This window comes from Magallana gigas, chromosome 5 (assembly GCF_963853765.1).
Source record: "Magallana gigas chromosome 5, xbMagGiga1.1, whole genome shotgun sequence".
NCBI lineage: Eukaryota > Metazoa > Mollusca > Bivalvia > Ostreida > Ostreidae > Magallana > Magallana gigas.
Window position 1 is genome coordinate 30,112,834 of NC_088857.1, and position 19,340 is coordinate 30,132,173.

At 33.2% G+C, this 19,340-nt stretch overlaps 1 protein-coding gene and 1 long non-coding RNA gene across 2 annotated transcripts in view; one reads left to right on the top strand and one right to left on the bottom strand.

Moving 5' to 3' along the window:
• LOC136275338 (uncharacterized) overlaps window positions 1-715 on the bottom strand; it is a 14,057-nt gene extending 13,342 nt beyond the window's left edge. Inside the window, exon 1 of the long non-coding RNA XR_010713901.1 lies at window positions 575-715. This is a non-coding gene — a long non-coding RNA (uncharacterized lncRNA). The remainder of the gene's footprint in view (window positions 1-574) is intronic.
• Window positions 1-18,314, top strand: part of LOC105338575 (uncharacterized) — a 21,819-nt gene extending 3,505 nt beyond the window's left edge. Inside the window, exons 6-23 of the mRNA XM_034456752.2 lie at window positions 639-768; window positions 976-1,054; window positions 1,257-1,448; window positions 4,601-4,727; window positions 5,977-6,099; window positions 7,369-7,463; window positions 7,801-7,922; window positions 9,149-9,294; window positions 10,289-10,402; window positions 11,142-11,239; window positions 13,400-13,511; window positions 14,228-14,421; window positions 15,089-15,161; window positions 15,333-15,455; window positions 15,761-15,846; window positions 17,035-17,164; window positions 17,522-17,706; window positions 17,975-18,314. Coding sequence (XP_034312643.2) covers window positions 639-768; window positions 976-1,054; window positions 1,257-1,448; window positions 4,601-4,727; window positions 5,977-6,099; window positions 7,369-7,463; window positions 7,801-7,922; window positions 9,149-9,294; window positions 10,289-10,402; window positions 11,142-11,239; window positions 13,400-13,511; window positions 14,228-14,421; window positions 15,089-15,161; window positions 15,333-15,455; window positions 15,761-15,846; window positions 17,035-17,164; window positions 17,522-17,706; window positions 17,975-18,058 — 2,213 coding nt within the window. The 3' untranslated portion in view covers window positions 18,059-18,314. The remainder of the gene's footprint in view (window positions 1-638; window positions 769-975; window positions 1,055-1,256; window positions 1,449-4,600; window positions 4,728-5,976; window positions 6,100-7,368; window positions 7,464-7,800; window positions 7,923-9,148; window positions 9,295-10,288; window positions 10,403-11,141; window positions 11,240-13,399; window positions 13,512-14,227; window positions 14,422-15,088; window positions 15,162-15,332; window positions 15,456-15,760; window positions 15,847-17,034; window positions 17,165-17,521; window positions 17,707-17,974) is intronic.
• Window positions 18,315-19,340: the final 1,026 nt, after the last annotated feature.

The following is a 19,340-nucleotide window of genomic DNA, read 5'->3' on the forward strand; positions in this document are numbered from 1 at the left end:
CGGCAAGTTGATCGCATGAAAAAATTAAAACGTAATAGAAAACGAAATGCATGTGCGTTGTTTTATATCTGTATTTGATTGTAAACAAAAATGGTTTTTTTCATAACTTTGCATGATTATAGTGTTAAGGTTGTGTAAGGAATTAGACTTTTTTAAAAAAAATAATAAGACGACGCATCAAATTAATCACACAATGTACAACTTGAAATTTGAATTAAACGGCAATAATTGTTGGCAGGAAATAAATTATACGAGCTAGAATACATCGATAGTACAGGTTCATGTAATCATTACTCATTGACCTACAATATTTAAAAACCATTACCGATACAGATACCATATCCGGCTCTATTGTTTGAAAAAAACGCAGCATTGCATTGCCATCGTGAATTAAAAGTATACATACCTTCGAGGGCGACATACCAGAATAGTTGCCCTAAGGTGACAGGAAAGCCCTGGAGTGTTAAGTCGCCCGATGCCTTGTCACAAATATTCTGGTATCGTCGCCCGAGAAGCCATGTAATATATGTAATATAACATTTTTGAATAAAAATCTGTTTGAGAATATATTTACCTTTAATTTTATAATTTTTTTGCTGCTATTTTCTGTTTTTAACATTCATTGTTGCATCTTGCAGCCACCACTGATCAAACTAAGGTTCAGAACTTGGTACAAGAGGCAGCTAACATCATCCAGAGTCACTCTTGTGTGACGTGGAAGGTTCGAGACAGTGAACAGTACTACGTTCGTATTCAGAACGGAGGCGGGTGAGTCTATTTAATCACCAGAGGTATTGCAGCATGATGTTTGAACGTTTCTGTTCTTTAAGAGGCTTAAAAACATATCCCCACCCGTTTTCTGCATCTGAATTTCTGAATGGTAGTAAATTGAAAAAGTAAGTTGAAAAATAGGGTAAATATGAATGTAGAACATGTGGAATAGATTTTAATGTTATTTTTTTTCATACATTGTAGATGCAGCTCGTACATTGGGAATGTCCAGTTCTCTAACGGTTATCAACCATTAACTTTAAGTAGTGGGGGATGTCTCTATGTAAGACCTTTGTATACACGTTACAAGTAAATCAATATTTCAAATTCATCACAATATGTCTTTGTAAGAAACACGATGTTCATCTTTTTTATACTAGTATTATTGATTAAAGTATTAAGCTTTTATTGTCATTAAGCAAAACTTTATAACAACGCAGAACCATTCATAAACTCTTCAAGTAAGATTTTCAAGTATTTTGCAGTTGGACACAGTGATCCACGAAATGCTTCACGCTATGGGGGGTAGGCACGAGCAGAGTCGAATAGATAGGCCACATTACATAGAAATCACGTGGAACAACATCATAAACGGATATGCAAACAATTTTGATGTAGCTGATACAAAGGATGATGCCCCATACGACCTGTCGTCCGTCATGCAGTACGGTTTGGGGGTAAGGCGCATAGTTTTCTCTCCTTCCCATGGTAGCTGCAGGTCTGTAGCCCAAGCTCTGAAAAAATTCGGATGAACGATCTGGGAGCTACAGTGCCTTCCACATTAAAAACTGTAATTCACAGTTAGTTTTTGACTACTTTTTTGTGGTTACTTGATAACATTCAGTATCGTAAGTTGATATGTGACATAGCGTTAAAAAACGCATTACACTGTGATTGTATTTATTGCAATCTACTGCCCCCTGTCCCCTTTCAATGAAATCCGGTTGTGTTCAGACAGCATTTGACAAAATCGAATCTTTACCAGTTTAAATAAAAAAATGACCCGGGCATATAACAACTAGGCAACAAAAAGCTTTTTAGCTCACTTGAGCTTTCAGAAGTTTTCTGATCACATTTTGTCCGCCGTCCGTCTGTCCGTAAACTTTTCACATTTTATACATCTTCTCAAGAACCACTGGGCCAATTTCAACAAAACTTAGCACAAAGCACGCTTAGACAAAGGGAATTCAAAGTTGTGTAAATTAAAGACCAAGCCCTTTCTCATAGAGAGATAATGAGGAATTATTGAGAATTTTTCAAAAATCTTCTTCATATGAACCATTTGACAAGAAAAACTGAAACTTATTTGGAAGCATCCTCATGTAGAGTAGATTACAAGTTATGAAAATGATGACCCCCTCCCCCAGGGGGTAGGGTGGGGCCACAGTGGGGGGTCGAATTTTCACATAGAAATATAGAGAGTAAATCTTTAAAAATCTTCTCAGAAACCAATCTTCTTTCTTAAAAACCGAATGGCCAGAAAAGCTGAAACTGATGTGGAAGCATTCTCAGGTAAGGCAAATTTGTTCAGATCATGATCCCCGGGGGTAGGTTTAGGCCACAATGGGGATCGAATTTCTACATAGGAATATTGAGTTAATCTCAAAAAATATTCTTCTCAAAAACCGATTGGCCAGAAACTTGTGTTGAAGCATTCTCAGGTAGGGTTGATTACAAGTTGTAAAAAATTCATGATTCCCGGAGGAAGGATGGGGTGACGGGGGGGGGGGGGGGGGATGGGCAAATTTATACATAGGAATATATCGGAGCATAGAGAAAGTCTTTAAAAATCTTCTTAAATACTAGAAAATGAGTAGGGTGGGGCTGCATTGGGGATCCCGTTTTATTTATTCACAAAAGCTGAAATGTAAAAATATATGGTTTTACTTATATGCAAGCATATATGGTTTTACTTATATGCAAGCATAATTTTGACATATTGCTTATTTTTTGAAATTGTTTAGACTCTGGCCCCTGGATGATTCTTGGGGCTCACAAGGGGATCAGAGTATGATGTAGGTTTATATCCCATATGTAAACAATCGTTTAGGATCTTTTTTAGAACTGCAATACTCAACATGTGATATGACTATAAAATCACCCTGTTAGAAAAGTGACTTGATTGTAAACATAAGAATATTCAATGGAAAAAAAGTGTATTTCTATGTCTACATGATCTACAAATATCTTGCTACATTGTCCAGATATTTTGTATTATAACTCCATTAAGCTGATTTTATCATACCTATTGTTGCTCAGGTGAGCGATGTGGCCCATGGGCCTCTCATTTTGTGATTTATGCTGAATATGAAGGTAGCGACATTGGAGAAAAAGTACATTACCCGCTAACGCGGGTTAAATATTTTTTTTCTGCAATGATCGATACCTTCATAACCCGCATGAATCATCAAAGAAAGCATTTTATTATTTATGTTTAATCTTTCTTTTAACAAATTAGTAAATTGATCGTTAAGAGTATTCAAAATCATACAGTTTACTGTTGATTTACATAAGTAAGTTAGATAAAAGAAAAAAATAGCCAAGTCGTCTTACTAAGGATATGGGAATTAGAGTCTGACAGCATTATGATAATTTCGTGCAGTTCCTGATTTTTCTTAGGTTGACTGATCGATAAACTGGTTAAAACAGGATCATGTAGATTTCATTCCATTCAGTTTTTATAGAGCTATGAGTAACAATCAATTTCCGTAAGAAATAAAAGCAATCATATTTAGTGTATGTAAATATGATTCCTTAAACTTTAAGTTTAGTTTTAAAACTGCTTTTAAACGTATTTTAGCATTGTTCAGTGCATTGCGTGTTAGCGTGAATCAAATACCAATGTAATAATATTATCGATATAGCTACCTTCATACCTGCATGGACTACCAAACAGGACAATCTATTGCTAGAATAAACAACATGCAATATAAAAAGTGCGATTGGACAATCAAAGCTTGCATTAAAGGTGTTTCTCCGTCAGTGTTCTGGTTAATACGTTAATAAGCTACGCATTGTTTAACCCCTGACGGTAAAGGATCGTTAATATTGGCCTTGGGTTCATAATGGCAAATGTATGTGCAATCGCAACTTCTCGGGCCCTCCGCCAGGCTCGGAAAAACACCTCGAATGTATTACCTATGCGTCCATGACAACCCCCCTTTTTATAAAACTTGATATAAATACAACACATTTTACAATCTGTTGAGATATAAGCTAGACTTCATTAAAGTAAATGATATACCCTAAAATATAACACAGAAGCGACTTATAAGGCTGTCTAGCCTTGTAGCCGATACTTATTATTATTATGGGAAACGACTCCATTTTGTATAAAATTCTAACATCCGTAATGTAATTTTTATACATTCGAAGTGTTTTTCCGAGCGTGCCGGAAAGGCCCGAGAAGTTGCTATTGATATCTGTGCAGTATCAAACATTAACTGGTCTTATTATCATTATTCAAACCTACGCTGTCTGTCAATATATAGTAAATACAATGTATGAACTTTTTGGTAAATGGTACCCAAGGAGTCTACTCTCATTTGATGACCACATGACTCTATGTAATATCATTGATCATATGGTGCACCTATTTCTGTGGATTTCATGGATAGTATTTGTCAACCACATTCAACATCCATACAATAAAAATTAACAAAAGATCATTTTCTTGAGAAAAAACCTCTTTTTTCTTGCAAACCAGCATTTTTCCCCAAATACTTTTCAATTCTATTTATCCGTGTATTTTCACTGTATTTTGAAAAATCATTAGAAGACATCTTGCTAGATCTCGATGAATTCACACAAAATGTTGTTTATCTTTAAGGCTTTTGGCGCTAGTGGAGATACAATGACAATGGCTGATCCCGATTTGGAATACTTGATTACTAATGGCAATAAAGGGTTAACTATATACGACATTGCAGAAATCAACGAAGCATATCAATGCACAGGTACATGAAGAAATACTCATTAAGTTATTTAATTCAAACTTATCGGAGCTCTGTATCACCTTAAACTTGGCTATGAATGTGGATTAATACCGTATATCCGGTAATTTTCGCGATGATCTAATTTTTTGCGATGTCTTTTAAATCGCAAATTATTGAATACGCAGAAATCATATTCTGTATATTTTCTATAAGAAACTTTTTAAATCGCAAATCGCAAATAATGACAGGCGATCTAGTAAATGATTCCAGACTGTCTTTTTGGTGCTAGAACCATTATGACGTCATAACTGATTTTATGAATCTTTTCCCGTATGGAATTATGTAGAAAATAAAACAATATTTTGACATTCAATATTTAACCACCGGTATCTATTTTCAATTTGACATCATTTTAAAGAGGCGCTCAAGAGCTTAGTTAATGCTATTTTTGGAGGGACCGTAGGCATTCTAGATATGATTTATTAGTCAAAAATCCGAAATTTGTTATTTGTATTCTTCATATTTCATTGAAAATGACATTTTAAAACATAATTTTTCATTGTGTTTCATTGTGTTTACCAAAATTTTAAGCCCCAGTACACCCTATGAAACAAAAATATTGTTATGAAGCATCATTAAAAGAATTTATATCTTGAATTTTATAAACCTGTAGGCACCGTTCATTTACTAGATATTGACCTTAAAAATGCTTCACATTTTCCCCATTTTCGCAAATTTTGTGACGCGCAAAAAAACGGATATACAGCATACGGCATTTTGTTTTTTTTACTTTTTACCTGCAATTCATGGACGAAACTTACAACCTGAATGCCTAATCTGTTGTTGGTGACATTTTTTCATCGTCTGGCCTTCCGATTAAAGGCAAGGGAGGGGTGGAACGATTCTTGTATTAAGTCACATTTTTATTCGTATTATCGTTGTTTCGTTGTCGTTATCTCAGTCAACGCATGCGCAATGGAAATGCCTTTATCGACGATTTAGAAGTAACCGGGATGGGGGGATGGGGTGTCTTGATTATGGTATGCATAAATTTTGATTTTCAATGGGAAGCTTGCAAAGCCTGTGTACGAGAAAAAGACACTGCGAATGCATACAATGTGAGAACTCATCTATTAAACAGTATGTCAATCATCAATCAGGTCCCACGACTCAATTGTAAATGGTTTAAATGAGTTGAATCTTAAACCCGATAGCCCGATACATATGCATATTTACTTCAATATGTAGATGTAATATTTGTCTTTTTTAGCTGGTTGCAGCATTACTTGTAACAATGGCGGAGTAGTCCAGAAGCCCGGTGGTTCTGTCTGTAGTTGTGAATGTCCAACTGGTCTTAAAGGATCGACCTGCTCCCAGATCGACTCCAGCGCTGGTAAGTACACACTACAGGTACTATCAAGGTACTATCAAGTATTGAAGAGTCTTGTCATATTTGAATTGGTGTGCAGTTAAGTAGGAGACCGTTGAGTTTTAGAGGCGCGTATACTGTACTTTACTGTAAACCCTGAATATTTTATTGGAATATCAATTTTTTGTTCCTAACGATATATATTATGAAAGCGTTTATAAATAAGGCATCCGGTGATATGTGCTCTAAGGCATCCAGCGAATTTCATTTTTTTTTCGTACATGCTATGATTTGCCCTACTTTAATTTTTTTTACTACTAGTATGCATTGACAGCTTCATGTTATTTTTTTTTATTTACGGAACATCAATTTGATTCATAATATATTCGTTCATTGGTATTTCAGAAAGCAATTAAACATCATGAGGTTATCCTTCCAAGTATAATTCATTTTTTGCTTTATATACTAAATTATAAAAACATTGAACACCGCTGACCATAGGTATCACGCTCTGACCGCTCTTGTTGCGGAAAATTAAGAATTCAGAAAATTGGTTATTTTCAGCGTGGTTTGAAATCTCTTTACGGAACTGTTAACGAGATGAAAACATTTATGACACTTGAATTGACAAAATGGATAAAATTATATATGAATGAACGAATGAACCAGCTATTGATTTTTGTTATTTTTTAATTATCTTTGGAACAAACAGAAAAAACAAAACAAAAATAGGTAGAGCTGAATTGGCATGTTTTCAATTACAGTACGTTCATCTGGAGTATATTTTTCTTATTTATATAGTAGTGTTGCGGTACGGTTATTTCTTAGTGTTGCAAAAATTTTTAGGTGGAATAACACACCTGGAAAAAGTCACTCAATTTAACAGGAATTTTTTTGATAATGAAAGACATAATGATAAATAAACTGTACAAATGTCAAATAAGCGAAAAATGTGCAGTTTGGGGATAAAAAATGAATATCTAAAAAATTTATTCCAGTAAATAACAACAAAAGCCCGGCGGGATTCAAACTCGGGATGTACGTATCACAAGCTCGACACTTTATCCACTCGGCTATGGAGTAATTTTCATATTTCAGTCCATAAAATCCTTTTAAGAAAACGAAATGTCGTTTCGGTCAGCGGTCAGCCATTTTGTGGTGATGTGTTATTCTACCTTAATTTAGCACACGATGTCAAGCAAACCATTATTCAGTTTTACTGAATTATATAGTGTAAATAATGTATATGTACATGCATTTTATGTGTGTGAGATATTATGGCATATCTTGTAGGTTGTGGAGGAGTGATTAACCTCGCTGCGGGTCAAAGTTCACAAATAAACCTTCAGAATTATAATACTGGACTCCAGTGTACATGGTTGGTAAAGGTAAGCTCAGGTTGATATTTGTAATTTCATCTAATGTGAAGGGAACGGGAAGATAGAATACTAGTATACGATATGTTGTATCATGTCCAGTTAAATTTACAAGTACTTACTTTATGCGCAAAGGGATAATTTTTAATATCCATATAATGTTATTAAAACACGAATTTCAAAAGCAACCTCTCTCTCTCTCTCTCTCTCTCTCTCTCTCTCTCTCTCTCTCTCTCTCGTGAGAAAACGAAAAGAAATGAAGAGAAAACGAGAAAGAGAATGATGTGGAATATGATTTTATGCCTGAGTTTGAATCCATGTATTTCTTCATTTTGTATTCCATGTTAAGGGAGCGGCCGGAACCCGAATTAAAGCAACAATAAACAGCATGGACCTACCGTTCAGCTCTCTGTACAACTGTTATCATTGGATAGAATTCAGAGACAATCTGATTGGACAAGCAGGAAAGGAGTAAGTGCAATCGCAATTTCTCGGGTCTTTCCGGCAGAGCTCGGTATTTTTCCGAGCTCTGTCAGAGAGGCCCGAGAAGATGCGATTAGAGTAAGTGATAAATAGGTTTTTTGGGAGTTGATTTTAATCAACTCTCCTATGCAGTTACTCAGGCAAACCGAAAGTGAAACAGTGTTTGGACCTAAGCACAAATCAACACCGCTGACAACATTTAGTTCTAATCAATAAAATCGATGTAATGAGTTCTTAAGCATTGTTCTTCAAGGAAACTCATTATAGATACATTGTAAATAGTCAGATTTTAAATGGTACCAACAATTTAGATATTTTTTGAAGTCGTACATTTTATGTATTCCTACGCCAGAGTTCAATATAGTCTCGTTCAACCAGACGTTCGGCTGTCTCCGTAAATCACCGACACGCATAGAGTCTCTCTTGCTCGTCGGAGATTAACGGATACAGCTGAGAGTTTAGTTGAACGAGAGTAGCGTTCAATTTTTCTTGGATCCATACAATTTCTCATAAGTATTTCGATCACTAATACGTAGTTTGATGGAATAATTCTTTGAATATTACACAACATGATTGATATTGGATTTTCCGGAAATTCCTGTAGGATTCATATTATTAAAATGTGCGTAATTCAAATACTTATAGGAATTTACTTTCCATGCAAAATAACATATCGTTGATTTTACAATAGATAACAATCGATAAAATCAACTCCCGTCAGTACTTCAGTACTTTGTTTTTAAATAAAAAAAATAGTTATTGGTCCTGGTTGCTTATCGCAACGCATGCCTTTTTGTACATTTATCTTATTATAAAGACTAATTTCTGCCAGAGTCTTGTGACAATTCCTATATTGCTATAAGTTTTTATTTTTACTGCTTGCAAACGCACTATTAATCAGTGTTCCATACATTTACCAGTTTAGTGTCAGCGTTTATCCCGACACTTATAATGAATGATGATTATTGTTTAAGATTTTTAATTAATTGTGGATTATAGATTAACATGTATTACAATAACTTAATGATAAATAATACCCATGTACTTATTTTCTTGATGATGTCACATACCGAAAAAATTTATTGAAATGGTCTAATGACGTGCTCTCACCCAATAAATGAGATAATTCATTAAGTAGTCCATTAGTAACTATATATAGTACAGTCATATTTATAAACTTTATGCTCTAACACTCTGATTGGATTATTTAATAGAAAGTGCGGAAATAATGGAGGGTCACAGTTTGTTAAAAGCATCGAAGGAAATCCGAGCGCAATGATGATCAGATTCGACAGCCAAAAACACAGCAGCAGGACCCCCGGGGCAGGATTCTCACTCACAGTGGAGGCCTATACCTCAGGTCAGCTGACCGTTCTATTTTTATATCTTATTTTATAATTTTTTTTGTTTATTATATTATTTTACTATCTTATTTTTTCTTATTTCGGGGGGGGGGGGGGGTGGTTTCACGTGAACTTTTTACAGAATCACAAGAATGAGTATTTTTGTTGTTGTTCATATTAGCATTTACAATCTGTTAATGTAAAATGAGATATTCTCCATGAAAAAGAATTTGTATTTAATTATGATTGAATATTAAATCATGGTATGAGTTTTTCTTTTTTAAGAGTTAAAGAAATTGGAACTGCATGTAGTATAGGTACATGAACATTTAATAGAAATTTTCTATCAGAATTCGAACATAAGATTCAGTAAGACTTGAGAAGACAAAAACATCTTACTGCATTAGTACGCGTGTTCTGAAGTGTTAATCTAGCAAGATATCCAACATCGTTTCAGAAAATGTTGCTATAATTACATGTATAAGAAACACTTTATGTATATATGCTTTTACTTTCAATTGATAAATGAAATGAAAGTCATTCATTCAGGTTTCTCTGGGTTTTTTGAAAGCTGCTTTTTTGGCTATTACAGTATCAAATAAATTAACGTGCAAATGAATTATCTTTAAAAAAGTTATGGACTTTCACCTATTAACATCAGCAGAATCTATCTCCTTTCAATGATAAAGATATTCGGAGAACATGGAAATAAATAATTTCAGTATGAGAACACAGAAAGAACCCCACAAAAAACAAAACAAAGCCTTTTATAATCAAGTTTGTTTTGTAAAGAAATTTTGTATATCATTTGTATATCATTTTCTCATTGAAATATAGCTCGATTGACCCAGAAAATATCTTTTATGTTATTATACACATATTAAAACAAAACCCTCGTTTAAAAGCATGCATAAAATTTGATATTTAATCGGATCAAGCAGCGTTAATTATACCTTGCATAAATGGAAATCAGTATCAAGATATATATTTTATCTCTTTTTTTTTCCTTAGGGTGTATTGACTACCCATGTAAAAATGGAGGCACGTGCGCAGAAACTGCAAACGGTGGATATGTATGCACGTGTACCAACGGCTGGTCTGGCTCAACATGTGAACACATAGCAGGTATAAATGTGAAAAATATAAATTGCTGAACCATTTCAAAAAATTTTTTTAGGTTTATGTATTTTTTTACTAATTTTTTGCTTTTTCAGCAAAATTTATGTTGTATTTGTTTTGCAACAAACATACACACACATAAATATCTCGACACACAACTACTCTCTCTCTCTTTCTCTCTCTCTCTCTCTCTCTCTCTCTCTCTCTCTCTCTCTCTTTTTAAATTTATAGTATGATCATAGGCAACCTGCATTATTATGTAGATTTTGACCAATTGATCACTTACTTGGGTTTCATACAGAAAATATTCAAAATACAATCCCAGTTTATAAGCTTCTAATTAAATTTAATAGTGACACTAATTGTTTGATGACAGTATTTTTATGGGTTTTTTTTAATTACAAAACTACCTTTGATCGTCTGCAGTATTTTTTTTTTTTGAAAATCAGTACTTTAGTTACATTAAAGAGCAATTAAAATGGATAGAATAACAATGTAAAATTTGTATATAACATTTGGTTAAAACAATTTTTAAGAAAATTAAAATATCAAGAATGAATCCACTTTGCAATAATCCTTTATGTGAAAATGGAAAACGTTCCCCCCAAAAAATACATAAAACAAAACATGACGAAATTAATATCAAAGCCCATGGTACAGTGTACTTTATTTATTATACTTCATTTATTGTACTTTTGCAAACTTGTATAGAAAATACCCTTCTCGTTTTTTTCCTTATTTCTAGCTGATGCAGTCAATAGCTGCTCACTAAGTGATGATCTGTTTTCATGCGCATTCAAACAGGATACAGCAGTGTCCGATTTTAAATGGAAAATAACTGCCGTAAGTATGGGGCCCGTTTCACAAAACTATCTTATGACTAAGATCTGTCATAAGACCAACATTTGCCTTAATTATTTTTAACATATATGTCAGAAAATTGTTATTTTTAAGACATTAGTGGGACAAATTGCAAAAAATGGCGCTAAAGACAGTATCGTGCTCTGGTATTGTAAATTTCGCATGGAACCGAAAAAAAAAGTATCGCATGACTTGCTCGCATATTTGAAGATGGCCGTGGATGATTTTCGAAGCTTTTACCGGTTGAATGGTTATACCTCTGAGTGCATTCGAACACATCTATTGTTTGTACAGACGCAAATGCAGCAGTAGTTCGAGTAATACTAAGACTTAAATTAAATTCATTAAAAATAATGTTTATTTCTTCTCAAGTTAGATATTTATAATCTAATATATGTTTTATTTATTTTTATGACAATTTTTTAACTATATGTCAGACACCTTGATATACATGTATGCATTGTATAGAAATACTAACTAAAGTAACATTTCGCCATGGTTAAAGACATTCAGTTGGTGCAGAATCAACTATTATGTCAGGGCAACAATCCCATTTAAATTATAATTATACACTATCTGAAAAAAAAATAAAGTATAAGCCAAACGAAAACATCCTCCGTGCAAGTATATTACTTTTTTTTAACAATTTGCAATAAAAATCAAAGTACTGAAGTACTGACGGGAGTTGATATTATCGATTGTTATTTATTTTAGAATCAACGATATGTTATTTTGCATGGCAAGTAGTTTCTTATATGTTTTTTATAATATGAATACTCGGACTTTTCCGAAAAGAATTTCGAGAAAACCTCATATGAATCATGTCGTGTGAAGGAACATGTTTAAAAGCCTCTTCTTAAGAACCACTATGCAACATTATTAAGAATATTATGCAAGCACCCTCAGGTAGTGTAGATTCTAAATTGTTAAAATCTTGACCCCCCAACTAATACTGGGGCCTTAAGAGGGTTTCAATGTTTAACAAGAATCATAATATAGGAAGAATGTTTAAAAATCATCTTCTCAAGAACTACTATGCTACAATAAGTGATATTACTATGCAAACATCCTAAGATTGTGTAGATTCTAAACTGTTAAAGCCATGACACCCCCCGGCCAATACTTGGGCCCCAGAAGGGGTTTAAAGTCCATCGTAGAAACTTATAGGAAATCTGTTTTAAAACTTTATTTAAAGAACTACACATGCAGCTTCAATTTGTGAAATTAATTTTTGAAGCCTTGTCAAATAGAATAGATTTTAAATTGTTAAAACCATAACCCCAGGCCAATACTTGGGCCCCAGGAGCGGTTCTAAGTTCACCATTCAAATATATAGGGATAGTGTTTAAAAATGTTCTACTCAAGAACAACAATGCTATAGTGTGTGAGATTACTATGCAAGTACCCTAAAATAGTGTCGATTTCAAATTATTAATAATGTCACTCTTGGGCCAATACTAGGGCCTCATTCTGGGTTCAAATTTCAACGTAGAAGTATGTTTAAAAATCTCTTTCTCAAGAAATACAATGCTATGTTTAGTTATTTTACTATGTTAGCATCTTCATATCTTTATGTATCCTCATATCATTGTAATAGTGACATTCTTTTTACTTTTTATTATGATTTTATTGTTTATAGCTCATATCATAATTTTGTAATCTTTGATACTTTGAGGGCTAGGATAATACGATTGGTCAGTTCATGTATTTTAAGATAGATCTAGGATATGATGTCCAAAATGTAGGCTTCTTTTTATATATTGGTAAATGTATTGTCAATTCTTTGAATTAATGAGAGTTTTACAATATTTTTAAAGGGGTACATATTTAAATTTTCTATTATATTATTTTAAGTTTTCAAATACAAATGTAGAATGATAAAAAGACCTGTTGTTCAGATGAGCGATGTGGCCCATGGGCCCTTGTGTCTTGTTTTGTTCTCTAGTTTTTTCACAAAATGCGAAGCTATAGCATGTATCCTTAACATTTATTCATTACTTCTTTAATCATTTCTTTTTTGTTACCATAAGTGGTTCAAAGTATTTAATCAAACACATTAAATATAAATTGATATTTATAACTGGAACAACTTTAACTTTTTTGATTTTTTATATATTTTAAGCATGTTGAATTTTTCTTTAGGAATATAATGGAAACTATGGTCTAGACCCAGCATTGGTGTTAAGACCATTGATGTCCGGACGCTATTACTATAACTGGCAGTCGTTTTTAGTTACGACAGCTGATTTTGAACGTAAGTGAGACTTTCTTTTAAAAACCCACAGACATGTTTTCAAAGAGACATATTCCTTACAATACATTAATGAACATTCTTACTTAAAAAAAAAAGACCAAAAACACATCGAAAACTTCGCCACACTATTATTCTCATGCGAGAATACCGTATACCGTATGACAGGACTGAAATTGACACACCCTGTTTATCGATTGGTTGAAACCTACATAGACCTAAGAAAAATCACAGACTGCACGAAATAATCATGATGATGTCAGACTTAAAGTCTCACAGGAGACAATTTTGTTGTTTCTTTAAGCTAACGTTCTTGTGTACATTTACAGTAATTTAGTGAATGTCACTAACTTTTCATAATCCAGTTGATAAAAAGTTAAAAGCAAAATGCTATTATAAACAATAAAATGCTTTCATTGATGATTCATTCGGGTTATGAAGGTAGCGATCATTGCAGGAAATTTTTTCTGCAATGTCGCTACCTTCATATCCCAAATGAATCACCAAAAAAGCATTAATTTTTGTTTTTTAAATGACCGCAGTTTCATAACAAATATATTAAGTAGATGATATTTAGATGTTGTACTTTAATTAGTTATAAAACTGATTTTTAAGAATATTTGTATTTCTATTAAGGCATAACTTCAAAATGAAGACACTATTTTATGAGGAAAATATTTATTTCACAAAATATATGACTTCGGAAAATTCTTTGACAGCAAATGACAGGTGCCTTAGTTTCAAGTATATTTTCCCCACGAACGACCTAACGGCATCATGGCCGTCAGCGGTCTATGTGTACACCGAAGGCGATGGGCTAAACAGGATAAAAGTCGCAGAACTGACCACAGAGAGTGCCACAGATGTATGGCAAACTAAGGAAGTCCAAATCAACTCCGTGAATAATCTGAAGGTCAGTGAAGAAGCACTGTTCCTGTTGCTCACATATGTTTATAAAACTGAAGGGAATTAAGATATCAATCAATTATGGTGGCCGGATGGTCAATGAATTGCCCATCACTCCTAACTTAAAGCTTTTTGGCCTTAAACTTTCATCTAAAAATATGTAAATATTTAAAATTTTGAATATTTTTAAAAATTTTCCATAAACTATCATCTAGGGGAAAAAAAAGCCTTGGGTAAATATTTTGAATATTTTTCTTTACCTCTATGTAGATCTCTTTATCTAAAGAAAAATGTTATATGTATAAAAATGGCCACGACCCTTCAGTCCACTGTCATGTTGTAAATTTTGAATTTGCTTGGTGGGTGTAATACAAAATTTAAAACATGACTTTCACCCACCTAGTAAATACAAAATTTACAACCTGATTTCACCCACCTAGTAAATACAAAATTTACAACGTGACTTTTTACCCACCCAGTAAATACAAAATTTACAACATGACTTTTTACCCACCTAGTAAATACAAAATTTACAACATGACATCTCTCTAGTTAAGACTGTGTCTTTTTTACGAACGCAGATGAATCGCCCACTTCAAGGTGTCATTTATCTGTTCCAGTATATCACAGACAACTTAACGATGTATCTTTTATCAATATGATCGGTTTTTTAGTTGACAATTGAGGGTGTCATCGGTAGACAGAAGGTTGCTCTTGATGAGATCATGATCAAACCAGGCAGTTGTGGTAAGTTATGCAAGAACAGAGAGAGAGAGAGAGAGAGAGAGAGAGAGAGAGAGAGAGAGAGAGAGAACAACTTTTGAAACAGGAAATTTCATTAGATTTGAATTAAGATTATCATTTTTGGTTCGCCCAATTCACTCATACATGCAATGCTTTTTTGTTGGTTTTTTCTAGGAACTGTGTTACCATGCGTTGACTCAAATCCATGTCAAAATGGCGGCACCTGTGTGCCAGTAGGAACTACCGCCACGTGTGTATGCAACACCTGCATGTATACAGGAACGTTCTGTGAAACAGGTGAAAAAGAATGAGAGAACGATATCCTTCTTTTGTTATCCGCTTTAATACATGTTTTTTCATTGACCAATAAAAAATGCTTCAAGTATATACGCGATTATCATCATGTACATAATAGTCATTCGGGATTAAAAGATGTGTGTTCTGCCGAAATTGATTTTTCATCAGCAGTTTTTGTTAAATTTAATGTTAACATTTATACACATAGATCGGATATCAATATTTACATAAAATGAAGAGAGATTTTATTTATACGAAACATTAAAAACAGCATGATGAAAAGCGCCTTCCTGAATTTCTTTTAGCTGTAGGCCATGTCTGCACGTTTGAGAGTTCGAGCTGCTTTCTGGTGGACTCCGCCAATGATAATTTCGATTGGACAAGACAGCAGGTAAAAAATCTAAAAAATGAATCTATGGTGGTCCATGGCCTGAAGATAATGAACATTTTAGATAAGAAAAACATAACCACGCCCGTGGGTATTTTCCATTTCGTGCAATGGTCGCTTCGTTCGTATCGCCCGTATGAACAATCAAATAGATCTTAGCATTGTTTATATTAAGATTTCTCTGTAAGTTATCGTTGTTTTCGATCAGTGTTTTACATGAAAGGGACAGCCAATTCTTCCGTATATGGCAATTAATACAATGAAAAGGAAATCTGCGTTTTCTCTGTTGCTAAATTTGCTAAAAAAAAAAAAAAAAAAAAGCACGAATATAATCTTCTCAAAGTAAACTTCAAAACTACTAGACGCCATCAAAGAATGTGAATTTATGAATAAATTCATACACGTGTGTACAAATTGTTGAATTTTGGTTAGGTTTTGTCAGTAGTGAAATAAAACACAATAATTTTTCTTTAAAGGGACTTGGACACGATTTGACTTAAAATTTTCAAATTTTATATTTCCATTTTCAATGTTTATACTGATAAATATAGAAGTTTATAATGCTATGTCAAAATTTGAAAGTCAAATATCAAATTATAAGCAAGATACAGAGTTCATAATTGTTTGTTTGTAAACAAAGCTCAATATTGTCATTTTTTACATATGTGTTGTATTGGTGTAAGTTTCAATCAAATTTATCTTTCTTTTGTTGATAATAGTATTTATGAAGATATTGAATTAGTTTAAATTATTTATGCATGTCATTTTGTCTAAGAAATGGTAATTTTCTACATTACGTTTTTTGTAAACAACTATAAGACTCGAGCTTTGTTTACATAACAACCAATTCTTACCTCTGTATCTTGCTTGTAGCTTGAATTTAACATTCAATATTTTGGTCAATCATTTAAAATGCACAAGTTAACCATTTTATACATAAAAAATAAAAATAAAATTTTTGATCTTAAATCGTGTCCAAGTCCCTTTAAAAAATAAAATAGAGGAGAAATCTCCCAAATGATACGTTGTCTCGGTCATTTATATATCAATTTCACCATCAGTATCGTATGCAGCAAAATTATGTTACAAAACATATGGAAGTCAAAGAAATGGAGTTAAGAGCTAAACTGTTATTTTGTTGTAAAAAACAAAAATGATTGTGATTTCATTGATAATTTCGTTATTTATTAGGATGGTACACCATCTAGTTACACTGGGCCTGTCGGTGCCTATGAGGGACAATACTATCTATACACAGAAGGATCCTATCCCAGAGTACAAGGGGACAAAGCTATCCTGGAGAGCAACCTAGTTTTTGAAGGTAAATATTTTTTTTCTATTTAAATGCCCTTTTACTTTTCAATACAATTGCTTTTCTCGTTTCCATAAGTAAAATAGAAGAAATACACAACTCTTGTTTTATATTTAAGTAGTGAGGAATGTAAATTATTGTTTTAGTCAATGAGTATGTTACATAAACGGAACAGCCAATTCTTCCATTTATAGAAGTTACTATTATAACTGTAATAGGAAGTCTGGCGTCAGTCCGTACATTTCATGCCTTTTATGTCATCCATCACAAAATAATAAATGCCCATCAAACATCAGAACATTACCGAGATGAGTTAAGCTTCACGAGGCACCGTTTAACTATACCAACATCTTTATTGAATTAAAGCTAAAACCTACTGCTTGAAAATGCAATATCACATGCGAGACGAACGGCCTACCAGCATGGGGTCACTGTACGTCAAAACAAAGCAAGGAGCCAACCCTGCTGTTACCAGATTCCAAAAGTCCGGAAACCAAGGATCTGATTGGAAAAGCCTGCAACTCAATCTGAGCTTAGATTCGCAAACAAAAGTGAGTGGTGACGTTTACGTTACAGATATAATCATCTCCAGAACCATTTCAAATAAGTTTCAGATTGAAAGTATAGGCAAACAACAGAAATTCATAAAATAGATATAAAAAAAAAAAATGGTACACAAATGATCTATGATATATTCTGCAAACACCAGAGTGTATATATATTATCTTACCTAAAGATTTATAAGCAATTAAAATGTTTTATTTGAACATCATTTTATTTGTTAATTGTTCACTGTAAAGTTATGTTTATTTTTATTAGATTATCATAGAGAGTGTTCGGGGAGCGAGCTGGGCCAGTGATATCGCCATTGATGACGTCAGATTGAGTGGTTGTCCTTGTTAATTACTGCATTGCATGCAGCCGTTGTGAATTGTACACTCTCTCCTACGCAAACTAGGCCATTTCCAAGTATCAGATGAAACGCTACAAACCTACAAACCTTTCTGTTTGATAGGAAATAATGAACGTTTTTTATTACTTATGTTGTTGATTGGTATCAATATTTGTTTTAACTATTGATCATTTTTATAGATTTAATCATATATATTTCTTCTTTGTTTTTTTCCTTTCTATTCATAATAAAGTAAAATTTTAAAAATTTCGTTATCGTGTTGTAACTTCAAAATTGGGATTAGATACAAGTATGTAGTGGTAATAGGCAGATGGCAAAGCGAAATCATGATGTACAATCGCGGATTTGAATCCTAAAGTATGCAAGATCGGACCCTACAGTAAGGTCGTCAGTCTCCCCTGTTTACATCTAAACTTAGGCTTACCTATGAGTGGACGTAAACTTTCAAGTATATTGATGCAATGTTAATTGTTTTCCAAAGATATTTACAAATATATGTATTTAATGATAAATTTTACACTTTGTTAGTTGTCCCATTCCTCTTTCCATCTCTTAATTTTTTTGTATTTTACTTTCTCTCACTCTAAATCCTTTTCTCTCTGTTCTTACAAAATACAGAACCTGCTATTTATCTCTCTCTTTCTCCATTTTCCTTTATGTTCCCACAAAATCCTATTTGTATTGTAAGCTGTATAATTCGTTAAAAACTTAACGAATGACACTCAAATTTTGGTTGCCTATCAAAAATGCTTTACTGAAGCATTGTAAACATAAAATAATTTTTGACCAAAATCCTGACCACGCCCCTTTCATGTGTATAATGTTTAAAGTCATCTACTGACACAGAACAAAAACTAACTGCATATTTATTAAAAAAAACATTAAGCTGCCATATTTGATAATATTTCATGTTACTTACATGTAAGGCAAGGGTTATGGCTAGTAGGGGATATATATATTTGACTTATTGTTTTATTCTGCTCAGGAATTTCAATGAAAGAAATGAGTAAAATGACATTTAGAAAAGGGAAAGAGATTGAAGCCGTCTATCAAAGTTAAAATACTGTGAAATCATTTGGAAAGAGTTCAAGGGGAGGGTTGTAACAGTAAAAGGTGTTATCTTCCATTGACTCTTCATTTAAACAATAAAATGCTTTCTTTGGTGATTCACTCGGGATATGAAGGTAGCGACATTGCAGAAATCAAAGTACTGATAGTACTGAAAAGCGCTAACACAGCTTCTGTTTGTATACTAGTATAAAATATATATGT